This window comes from Haliotis rubra, unplaced genomic scaffold, assembly GCF_003918875.1.
Source record: "Haliotis rubra isolate DU_JTF1 unplaced genomic scaffold, ASM391887v1 Scf1570, whole genome shotgun sequence".
Classification (NCBI taxonomy): Eukaryota; Metazoa; Mollusca; class Gastropoda; order Lepetellida; family Haliotidae; genus Haliotis; species Haliotis rubra.
This window is the reverse complement of record NW_025765526.1, coordinates 122,806-135,774: the sequence shown is the minus strand read 5'-3', so window position 1 is coordinate 135,774 and position 12,969 is coordinate 122,806. Positions and strand designations below refer to the sequence as shown.

General features: G+C 39.1%; 1 protein-coding gene across 1 annotated transcript; it reads left to right on the top strand.

The window, feature by feature from the left end:
* Positions 1–382: 382 nt before the first annotated feature.
* On the top strand, positions 383–10,587 carry LOC124271100. The gene is made up of 4 exons (XM_046706171.1): positions 383–550; positions 7,814–7,921; positions 8,096–8,151; positions 9,137–10,587. The coding sequence occupies exons 2-4, from the start codon at positions 7,820–7,822 to the stop codon at positions 9,339–9,341; spliced, it is 363 nt and encodes a 120-aa protein (XP_046562127.1). The 5' UTR covers positions 383–550; positions 7,814–7,819; the 3' UTR covers positions 9,342–10,587.
* The last annotated feature ends 2,382 nt before the right edge of the window (positions 10,588–12,969 follow it).

Genomic DNA, 12,969 nt, shown 5'->3' with positions numbered 1-12,969 from the left:
ATGTGGTGATAAGATGAATCGGAACCTGAATCTCAAAACAGTTCGTCATATTCTAAAGCAGAAAAAAAATAATAAATATTCTTTCAGGAACTTTTGTTAGGAGAGTAGCATGCTTCCAATAAACATACAATCATAGACATGTGTGTGTCGGGCAGTAATAATTGTGCATCACGACCTAAAAGGCGAAATATCTTTCAGAATTAATTTATTTTGCATTGAACTTTATGTGAAGCACACTTTTCATAGTGTTGGCTATAGACTCATTCCATTTATACCTTTGGTGTTAGAAAGCCCTTCAGTCGTTATTCAAGAATTATTAACATTGATGAAGGTTTCTTACGTTAAAACCTAATGTTCTTTATCTATTATTTGCACCATGGCCTCGCTCTGAGAGACAATTGTAGCGACATGCACTGACGTAATCAGTAACCATTCACTGCACGCCATCACATATATAAATTACAGAACAACTAGTATACCTTCATCAGTATCAACACTGTCTCAGTCAAACTGCGTCAACAAGGTCAACGAAGAGGCAGACTTGTGTCAGGTAGGTAACTATGATTTTTACATGGAAAAAAGTTACCTTGTATCTATGAAGGCTCTAAGTCAAGTTTGGAGCGAATAAATATCTTTGAACACCTCTGTCCTTCCAGAAATGATGAAACGTAGGTTATATGTAGCAAGTACCATGTAATTATGTATTTTACGTTTGAAGACCACAGAGAATGACTTTCTTTTGAACATCAAAAACGTCGCCTTCTAAACGACCCACTGTGGTTCATACCAAACATAACCAGATCATACCTCCCTACGTTGTAGCTGTTCTTCCTATGTTGTTCCTTTTCTCCTTATAATGCCCCATTTCTCCATATGTTGTAGCCTTTCAGCAGGTCATCTGGTGGCATTTTTCCTAATGTTGTCAATTTACTCTTTCGGTTGTAGCTTACTCTCATTATGCTGTAGCTTTAACACCTTTCGTTATTTATACCTTTCGATCTAGTTTTTCTCCTTCCGTGTTTGCTTTCTATCCTTTTAGTGTAACTTTTAAAATCAGCTTGTAGGTTCCTGTCATAGTGTTGGTGTTTTATCCTCATATTGTAGCTTCCTTCTCTAAATGCTGTAGCCTATTGTCCTTATGCTTTGGCTTCTATTACTTATGTTATAGCTTTCATTCCTTTTCTCCTTTTGTTTAGCGTTCTCTCCTTATTTTGCAGTTTTCCGTCTTGGCGTTATAGCTTATCTCCTTATATTTTAGATTTCTCTCCGAAGTTGGCGTGCAGCTTTTCTTTCACTAGTGTAGCTTTCTGTGGTGCTGCTAACCAACTGCGCTTGTGTAACCTTGTCTCCTTATCATGCATTGTTTTCTATCTTCAATGAAGCTGTCTCTCCTTATGCTGGACTTTTCTCTCCTTCTGTTGTAACTTTCGTCCTTATATAGTAGCCCTTTCTTGTTAGATTGAATCTCACAATGAAAGAAGTATGTGCATTAATATGAAAATCACACTGCTATCATCCGGGTAACAAAACAAATGACGAAAAATGGATTATGGAAAATACTACCATGCCTTCAGTAAATACTGGATTGTGATTGGTTCATAAAAGTCATTCAGAAGTATAGAATCACGTTAGACAGGTCTCCGATTTTCCATGCGCAGTTGCACAAGGTTTACGGCAATGCACTATTTTCGTCTGCCCACCCACATGGCGGACACCAAACAAATTACCGATACATCGAGAGATTACGGCGATTGTGCTGTCGGAAATTAAACATATGTCATTAAAGCTGGATTTAGCGATGCTCGACTCGAGTAAATACTAGCGTAAATCACAGAAATAGGTGTTAATACATACAAAAAAACTTCACAAGCATTGAAACAAATATTCAGTCGAACACGATCAAAACATCGTCTGCTTTCCGAAATACAAATTCACCAAGAAAAATAGGTTTACGTTGATTCTATGTTATGTAAAAATAGATTAAGCGATAGACTGTTACATAATTTCCGTATTAAATCTATTATCAGATTTCGTTGACAATATAGCCATTGATCTTGATCCGGTGACCGTGAATGCAGTAACATCGAACGCCGATGAAGAGCCTTCCGTCCACCATAAATATAGACAGTTGGGTTTCATTCAAACGAAATGATATATTTATGAGGAATATCTATTGTTTAAAGTTTAACAGTAGTATAACACAATTACAGCAGCTGCAAACGTTAAATTTGTTCTGTTTAGCCCAACATAAGTTTTCTAAAAAATATAATTTCATCCTCTAATCCATTACACTGCCTGATCTAAAGTAGTCTATTGGAGTAAAATTAATTACCTTACCGTATTTAGGCCAGAGGTAGACACTCATGTCCTGATCCATCCTTTCGGAAATATCACCCCAAATCCTCCTGGCCAACAGCCTCGCGAACATGACAGCCAATCCGATTCAATTTGAATACACTACACTTTGAAGCCAGTAGGTCACAACACGCTTTGCAAAATTTCGAAAATGATATCCATAGAATCGAATTTGAGCACAAAGTACACGAATGAGTGTGTAAGAGTCACCAGTGACACTTCTGTAGCACGCAGACGTAGAGGTGCGTGAAATCGTCAATGTTGACAGGGCGCAAAATTCAAGGGCGCAAAACTATCTAAATTCGTACAACACGGACTTCTCATCACAGCAAAAGCATTTGTACTCTTTAATTTGTGCAAGGTACCAATACTCTTGCACAGTCAGGCTCCATGTCAGTCAGACTGACTGACTGACTGACTGAGTTTGGTTTTACGCCGCTTTTAGCAATATTCCAGCAACATCACGGCGGGGGACACCAGAAATGGGCTTCACACATTGTACCCATGTGGGGATTCGAACCCGGGTCTTCGGCGTGACGAGCCAACGCTTTAACCATTAGGCTACCCCACCGCCCCTGTCAGTCAAACAATCAGGTTAACCTTGTGCAAACTGCAGGAAGTTCTCCTGACGCATCTTTCCAAATTTCCAATATGCAACCGTTACGTCAAGAGAAAAGGTTAAAATGCTTGTCGCTGCCAATATTTTGGCGGGTAAAGGGTCTACAGTGGAATTTTAAAAGGTGAACCAAGCTATTCAAACTGATTTGATATATGTTTTCCAATTTATCAGTTAATGATTGATGATTCATGCAGTGAAAAAAACAAACCATTATTTGTTATTACTGAACCTGGTGGTTGTTAGTTATTGACGGTTTACCACCAATCACCCGGTTTCGGGCGATTCCACTTGAGATTTGAATGCGAGGCCGCTTCAGGCATTGTCGCGCAATTAAAAATAGAGTTCCAACTGAATTTTTCATAAAATTGTTATTCTGGAATGGAGATAAACATACTGTGTTGGAAAATCAAAGGTAAACGACATTATAACAGGTCTAAATCTGATTTAAAACCGAACGCGTAGCGTTATATACCTCTGATTTTCCAATACAGTATGTATATCTCCTAAATAATGCATGTTGTTTCATGACCACGACCGCGAACTTCACACTGATAAAACCGCTGGAACACAAGAAGTCAATAACGAGTTTGTCTCTTGACGGCAACACAATATCGCCTCATGGACAGAACATTTCGAAGCATTCGGGATTCTACCCAAATCATTACAGTGCCCCCACAAAACTGGGTGGGACGTTCCTCCTTCCTGAGCCAAACCCGTACTTCCAACTGCAAAGTGTATTGTGAAGTGTTGCACACTCCACTGGTCGAATCTTGCCAGCGGACTCATCGTATACGTTGAGCTGATTCAGGATTGGTCAAGTGTCTGGTCGTGTATATCGACGTTCATGATGTCAGTCACTGGATTGTCTGGTCCAGATTCGATTATGTACAAACAACAAACAAAACAAAATTGGCAACTACAGCCCATTTCTGCGGCACTGAAAATGTCAAGGTTTAAATAAGAAAGTTAGAGAGCCATGAATCACAAATTAGCGATTGGCCCTCCTGTGTTGCCTTAACTCGCTGAGTACCAAAGGGGCATATATGTCCCTTGTGTTCAACCCTTACTCTGTCGAAGAATGAGGACTATTTGTTTGGATATACACCTTCTTTATTCTGTATGGGCGACGTTTCGACATAGATTCTAATGTCGTTGTCAAGCAAGTGATACTAGAGGAGTAATCTGGGGTGATATAAATACATGAGCTGTTTGGACAATAGATGAGGGATGAGGCGAAAATGAGTTGTTTATACAGTAGAAGAGGTTGATAACACAGAATGGTATACAGGATTAAGTAGGTTGATTGGAAGCCAATAAAGAAGATGTACATGGTAGTATGCATAAGAGATTAAGGATGTAGATGGGCAGCCAGTAGGGAATGATGCACACAGGTTGTTTTTAGCAGTGATTTTGAACACCAATCATTTAGAATGACCTCTCTTCGTTGTTTAGCCTAAACAGCCGATTGACAGTTTTGTTACCCTTTTGGTATAAGGAGCCTCACTGTAAGGATGTTTTCCAAACATATTTTTCAAAGCCATCTACTCATTTTGAGATGTTTCAAGAAAACCGACAAGAGATTAAGACAGTACATATTTGGGATTTTGAGAAAAATAGAAATACACTGATGACTGACTGAGTTTGATTTTACGCCGCTTTTAGCAATATTCCAGCAAGATCACGGCGGGGGACACCAGAAATGGGCTTCACACATTGTACCCATGTGGGGATTCGAACCCGGGTCTTCGGCGTGACGAGCCAACGCTTTAACCACTAGACTACCCCACCGCCCCTTACACTGATGAATTCCAGTAAGCCAATAATAATATGTAAGCTTAATTCTATTGGATGGGTGGATGGATGGTTTCCCTCTTTTAACTGTATTATAGGTGATATTAGTGGGGCAGGATACCCTTTCACCTTTACGCGAACATCGCTCTTTGAGTGAGTGAGTATGGTTTTACGTCGTCAGCAATATTCCAACAATACCACGACGGGACGCTGCTCTTAGCAGAGGTGTCTTTCTGGATGTAGAGGGTTTATCGATATTACATGTATATGAAATAACTTAATTTTTAGCCCTTACTTTACCTAGAAGGTAACAACCATGGGCATTACGCATTGACCACAAAAATACAAGATGGCGGTTCCTCAACCTAAATCTCAATTGCCGCATTCATTCAGGCCATCTTCCTGAATATTAGGGCGACAAGACCATGCATCAACTGATAGGCTCACCTTTCACCAGCAAGTTCTTGAAAGCGTTTTAATATCTAGAGCAAAACACAACGATTACCTATTTCACCATATATAGAGTTGATGATAATATAAGTGCTACATGTGATATGAATGACCTATTTCAACATGTGATTTAACCTAGCACCTTATCAGTAGTATAGTCCACATGGTACAGCCTGACCCAGGTAACAAGATACATCACACACTTTGTCTCTTCCTGGTTGATAGTGATTGTATTTTTATACGATTCAGTCTAACCCCGTACACAAGAGTGCATACAAAAACAAATTCTCTATGAGTGGCTGAAATTCTCAGCATCGGCTCGTCAATTTAAAGCGTTTCACGATATGAGAAATTCTTAACACAAAACGTAACTTCATACAGGTAGTTAAGTCGTCACATGACACACTTGACCAAAGAGAGTGTGAATGGATACATGTATGACAAGTTGTAAGTTTCTTACAACTTGGATCTACTGACAGTGTTGTAACACATAAATCCCAGTTCAATACGGTGCATCTCCACAATGACTTGTAAAACAAGTGACGTAAAATAAACGCACCTATGGAATAATCGACTAGCCCAGTACTCATCTGTATCCAACGTGTACGTTCATGCCCAGTGAGAGATGTTGCTATGTCCATGTATTATACATTCTTCTCAAAGATTTTATGTTTTGAAATTATTCAAACTCGTTTTGCCAGGTATCTCTAGGTACTTAAGTTATCAGTTGTAAAACTGTCTCCCCATTCACTTGAGTGAGTTTAGTTTTACGCCGCACTCAGCAATATTCCAGATATATGGCGGCGGCTCACTTGACAAAAGAAATAGTGAAACCATACATACATACATGAAAAGTTATAGGAGACCACTTGGATCTGCTGAGAACAATGCAAGTAAGACATTACAGACCAACACGGTACATTTTCATTATGTAAAATGTTAAACTCTCTTGCAGTTAAGGAGGAGATTCACCCTCTGCTCACATGGGAAGTTCCTCTTCAGCTGTAAGTTAAATACTATCCCAAAGCAACCTACGAATGGCCAAACCTTGTGACCTGTTTATGTCTGCCTGCCTATCTGTTTATATTGATGGGTTTTGAATTTCTGATAGAGAAGTATTGATAACTACGTGAAATCAGATCAGATTATGAACATTAGGAGTGATGACGTCATTTTCTTATATTTACTACTGCAAATCTAACTTCACATTCAAGTAGGTGTGATCAGTGATTAGCAACCACTGAACCATGAGTGAGTGAGTTGGGGTTTACGCCACTTTTAGCAATATTCCAGAAATATCACGGAGGGGGACATCACGAATGGGCCCACACATTGTACCGAAGTGGGGAATCGAACCCGGGTGTTTAGCATGACTTGCGAACACTTTTACCACTAGGCTACCCCACTGGCCCCACTGAACCATGAAGTGTGGATAATTATATTACCCTCATTAGCCATCTGCATGGTCGTAATACAGTAAGTCTTGGCTACTCAGTCTTGGCTCTCCTCAGAAACTGATAGGTGGTGTACCGAGCAATATAGCCGTGAAAACATATGAACGGGCCACTGATGACACCAGGTGTTCGCTAAAAGGGCGAGCATGTCCTGGCCTACCTGCTTAATATACGTGTTTACAGCCCAGCGCCACACAGACGTAACCCGCCATGCGACGACGGTCTGTAAACACGCCTGACCCATCTGTCATCACTCTGTCCTACACGTAATACCTCCTTTCCGTTACCTCCAAGAGACTATTCTGCTTGTGCCGGAATAACACGAGTTGGTCATGAATGACACCAGACCATCAGTGTGATCGATGAACCTGAACCGATCTGAATGCACAGATCTTTCTGTTACATCAAATTGACGCTTAGTATATATTGCACACAATGACGCCAGACTATCAGTGTGGTCGATGAACCTGAACCGTATCTAAATGCAAGATCTTTCTGTTACATCAAATTGACGCTTAGTATATATTGCACATGAAGATCCAAAGCGAATCTTTGTTTCAATTTAAATAACAGGGAACTTCAGCACATGAACAGCTATGGGATAAAACCATTATGATAATGGTGTTCATGAAACTACCGTATACAGATAGCTTTACGTCATTACAACTAAAGTAGTGAATGAGTTTTAGAATAAAATAAAAAGATCAAGTATAAACTGAGCTGCAATTAGTTTCTTTCAGTTCAAATACCTTATTATGTTTATAGTTGATATAGCCTCTGTTAAACATGGACATTCTTTACTGCTGCTTAAGTTGTGGAATACCGACTTGGACATTTCATTAAATAATATTATACAACACTTGATACACAACCTTCCTGAAAATTCCATATTTGGATAGTCTTCTTACATATGAAAGAGTGTTTTTATCATTTTATTCTTGTCATATATTCAAATAATAACTTTGAAACGGAGTCACTGTTAGGTTTCCGATGATCTGGTATCGATACAAGAAACACAAGGTATTTGGTGTAATTAATTGTGAATACCACACACTGAAATCAAGTGCAGATATTGATGGAACACAACTGGAATATGACTTCGCGATAAAGGGGTTACATGTAACAGCTGTCTTTGTATTTTCAGTACACGATGGACAAAGGTAGTTCAGAGTATCTACTTCCAAAAAGGAAGGAAGGTATCGTAGCCATGGTTCCATCGAGTTATCAACACAAACTGTACAAGGTCAAAAAGGTGATTTCCCCATAACAATTAGGGTTTAATGACTATTTCCTGCATCATGTTTCCCGTTTCATGTTGTTATCTATTGAATTACGAACTTTTACTCAGAAACTCCATAAGATAATCATGCATCCAAACATCTGGAAAGTAAATTCTAACAATGCAGGGGTTCCTGTCTTATTGTAGATGGTACTGAACCTGGCCCTTCAACGGGGAGGAAAACGAAAAAACCTCCGAACATGGTAAGTGTTTTGTATATAGTAGATACATGTCATGTTTCTCATTTGAGACTACATTCACCGACAGATTATAATTATTATAGGTTATCAATGTATGTCCAACCACCAATGAACTTAGGTAATGACCATATTTAGACAGTATTCACCGCCAGTGTGTGAACCATGAGCATGCCGCATATTGAACATTTACATTTGTTTTTTGTCAGTTCTTATTTGATACCTCAATCAATCATATCAATTGGATCAGCACATAGTATAATGAAATACTGCATACAATAACATGACGTTTAAACTGACGTACCACTTGTCATGGTTACAACATTAACAGATTCTGTTATGATTTCCGGAATGGGTCGTGAGAAACAAGACTTTGTTTCTAGTTTTGGTCATTAAAACAATCAATAAAACTATCAAATCGATAAATTGTGACTGGTCTAGTTGTGGCGCTATCGGCATTTTATTGTACTTGTCTGCATTTTGAAAAATAGTCAATCAAACGATTGAAAAAAAGTTGTTTTTCAAAAGAAATTTTCATTGTTCCTCTTTTAAGATAACAAAAGACGAGGTCATAAAGTTTAGGCAGAAAATTAAGATGTTATAAAGAATCGGACATAGATACTACTAAAATATATTGTAGACTTGTGTTGAAGCATTCAAGTCAATTTAAAACTCCGCTTCATAATTTCCTGTTGTTACACGTATCATATGATCCCATGTTGCTTCAGACTAACACTTGCCTTGGTTATGCATGTGTTTGTGATGGGTGTCAGGTACAGGATATTTTCAATGTTCATAACCACCGGAATATCGCTATGTTTTAGTGTGAACAATATACTTGATTGTAATGTTAAAATCAGCAGATACTTCTTATTGTAATGGAAGTTGAAGCTTTACTGCAATCATTACACAGGTTATCACAAGGACATGTCTCTCAAACGTATATACATCTGCCCCTCTGTTATATCGTATTTAAAACAATATTTTTCAGGATCAAGACGACTTTGAGCAAGATTGAGAGACAAATTGAAGAAGAACGTTGTCATTACACATCTTGTAACATGTTCTTACGGATGCCAAACTTAAGGGGACTTGCGGCCGTCATAGTTGCATTCCGTTTACTGTTCTCTGACGACGTGGATGCCAACATGTCCGATGGTGTAGCAGCTGGGGTGCAGCTGTATCCTTCGCTGTAAATATTGGCTTGTTACTCAGCCACCGCAAGCTGAGATACGAAACCAAGAAGTGTATCAAGAATCTTAATAAAATGTGTAAAGAAAATAAGATTAGGCCAAGTAAGGCAGTTCTTGAGACAATCACTTCCCTATCCCTACGTGACAAAGATTCAGTATTGTCATGTTTGAGAGAGTGTTGCAAAATATTGTAAATGTTCTGAACGTTGTAAAAAGCTTCTCCCAGATGACCAATTTGAGCCCTTATTACTTCACATGCCGTTGTAACAAAACTACCTGTTGTCGTCAGCAAAACTACCTGTTGTTGTCAGCAAACTACCTGTCGTTGTCAGCAAACTACCTGTTGTCGTCAATAGCAAACTACCTGTTGTCGTCAACCAGACTACCTGTTGTTGTCAACCAAGCTACCTGTTGTCGTCAGCAAACTACCTGTTGTTGCAAAAATATATCTGCTCCTTGCTCACCTTCCTACTGACCTTTGAGTTCTTGGAGAGTACCTACACACATGGTGTCTTCGGGTTAGGTGATATCCAACAATGTCAAGGCCATTAGTGATCGTCTTCACCACACGAGGATCACATCAAATTTTACAGTATGAGTTTGAGAGAACCAAATCTTAGAAAGTTTTGATGTGGCAATTGCATTAGTATCTCTTTTTGTTGTGTGTCGTCAAAACCATTAACGAATCGTACAAAATGTTACAAATTTTGTAAAGAGCAAAGGGAAATATAAATGTTTGAAACGATTTAAAACCGGAAAAACCCCTCATAATACACGTTTAAAGTCAGATTATATTCAGCCTAGTGCTGAGACGTTAGAACAATTGAGGCCTGGGAAAATATATATATTTCATCATGGGTAATTAGTAAGCGTTAATGAATAACACGAATTAGTTCATGATGTAAATATCAAGACGTCCACTCCTGCCTTATCTACGTAAAGTTTATTGTTGTTTAATTATTTGTTTGTCATTGTCATTAAGTCCATGCATGTCAATATAACGATATATAAAACTGGCACAAATTATGAGACACAATTAAAAAATCAAAACATTTCTCCTGGATTCTCTACTGAGTGTAACACATTTGATTTGTTCAAGTCCTGTCACGTATGCTTAGTAAAGGAGGTCTATTGTACGTCTATGTGAGTGAGTGAGTATAGCTTTACGCCGCTCTCAGCAATATTCCAGCTATATGGCGGCGGTCTGTAAATAATCGAGTCAGGACCAGACGGTCCAGTGATCAACAGCATGAGCATCGATCGGGAATAATGACAACCAAGCCAGCAAGCTTGACCGCTTGATCCGGTTAGTCGCCTTTTACGGCAATCATGGGTTACTGAAGGTTCATTCTAACCCGGACCTTCACGGGTATTGTACATCTAAAATTTGGTGATATGCAACTGTAAATTATGAACTGTACTTTGAAAATGGACTGAATCTTGAATGTAGATTGACACAACTTTGATTAAAATTATACTTTCGAAAATGTGACTCATGCTTTTCTTTTCTATGGAAGTGAGAGAGAGTTGCACGGTTGTGTGACGTCACAGAACGTTGCAGTCTGAGTACATAAAAACATTGCCTTCTCAATGATTTAATTTATGAGGTCATGATTACCCACGAGCCATTGGACCTCAGATCCATGTTGTTGCTTCCTACGACAAGCATTTTCCTGGGTACATATCAATTGAAATATCTACAGTTCAGTGATGGAACTAGGGTCTTCAAAGAAAAGTGAATTTTAGAATACCTGGCTATGAATGACTGGGTGTTTTCAGCGTGAAGAGGAAAGCTGGCCCTACTCTTATGGGTCTACCATGAGGACCAGTGAACACAGGTGGTTTTGCCATATTCTAGAATTCAAACCCATGAGGCTTCATGCATCTTGCCACACGGGTGTGCACAAGTTGGTTGCTGGGCCATGGCAGCCAGCAGCTTGAAAAGCATTCCTACCGCCGATGAAGCAGGTGCCTTTGGGCTTCCGCTGTAACAGCGGGTACTGAGTATCAAGAAGAGCAAGCAAGCTGTAATGTTGAGGCGCGGAGTCCTGCAGATACCATGCCACACTCACTGTACCAATTTATTTACAACCATGAAAGAAACACAAAGTCTCACCGGATGAACACGGCTTGATTGGGTGAGGGCGCTGACTGCAAGCAAAGCAAAATAAGAAGTGGGTGAGTGAGTTTAGTTTTATGCCGCACCCAGCAATATTCCAGCTATATGGCGGTGGTCTGTAAATAATCGAGCCTGGACCAGACAATCCAGTGATCAACAGCATGAGCATCAGTCTGTGTAACTGGGAATCGATGGCATGTATCAACCAAGTCGGCGAACCTGACCAATCGATCCCGTTAGTCGCTTCTTACTACAAGCATGGGTTACTGAAGGCCAATTCTAACCCGGACCTTTAAACAAAATAAAGAAACAAATGAAAGCAATATAGTTATAAAATTGAATGAGCGGATTTAGCTTTATACCTCGCGTCCGCAATATTGCGACTTAACAAAATAATAATGGGTAAAGGTAAGTAATGTTTTTGAATAATAAAGAAAACGTTTGCTCGGAGCATATTGGACAGGGGACGGTGGGATGGGAAGCGGAATTTTATGCCGAGACGATCAGGACCATGAGTAGTGGATGTGGCTTAACTTTCAGCGGATATTGCATGACTTTATTGTAGACCGCACGTAAGACAAGTTGGTGACGTAAGCGGAAGTGGAAATGAGCTTAAGCGTGTGAATTAGATGGTGGACGGAATACAACCAATCTAGAAATTGGAAAGATTAATGAAATGTTAACGCAGCCCATAAAACCAATTAGCTTAATATTGTTAAATGTCATGTAAATGTTTCTGAAATGCCTAGCGAAACTGAGATTTTACGACAAACCCGTTGAAAGAAACTGTTTTTCAGCAATGGCGGTTATAGTGATAGGCACCATGTACTCAGCGGCGCTTGTTGACAAACAACGCTGATCAATGTTCTGTGTTTGTTACAAGTTTATTCCGAGGAATGATTAACATGACAGATATTTTCCCAGAAAAGGCCTGGCCAACTCACATTTATAGGTAATATCAGATTTACAATTACGGATTCATTTACTTGACATATTAATGAACTGATATTTCTAATAATCTCACTAGATATCATTAGTCCTGCTTGTGTGTATCGATCTTTCCATCACAAGGGATCAATATTTTGGTGTCAAAATAATTAAGGATCTTTTCATAATGTAAATTATCATTTTATAATATTTTATTATTAGATAGATTTTTGAACAATATATTTTGTAAGTAGATAAATGTTATTTTATAAATGGTAGTATAAATTAGCATTAGCAACTGCGATGGTTACTGGCTGTATCCTCAAAGGGGTTAAAGTATCAGTAAGGTATTGTCCTCACTCAGGAGAGGTTAGTCCCCAAAACTTTCGAAATCAATTCAGCGCTACCCTGCTATTTAATCATTAGAATATTTGCTATTTTTAAATTATGGCTACATTTTCCTACCATCGCCAGCTGCCGAAGGGATGGTGTAACTCCTATAGAACCATGGTCTTAGCAAAGACACCGTGAGTCCAAATGGACCCTAGTATGGTGACCAACCTTCAGTTGTTGGCGACCTATAGC

Excerpts from the sequence above, each read along its gene's own strand:
- LOC124271100 (XM_046706171.1), top strand. The coding sequence starts at position 7,820 with ATGGACAAAGGTAGTTCAGAGTATCTACTTCCAAAAAGGAAGGAAGGT. Across the intron at positions 7,922-8,095 it reads AACTGTACAAGGTCAAAAAG|ATGGTACTGAACCTGGCCCT; the intron begins GTGATTTCCCCA and ends GTCTTATTGTAG. Across the intron at positions 8,152-9,136 it reads CGAAAAAACCTCCGAACATG|GATCAAGACGACTTTGAGCA; the intron begins GTAAGTGTTTTG and ends AATATTTTTCAG.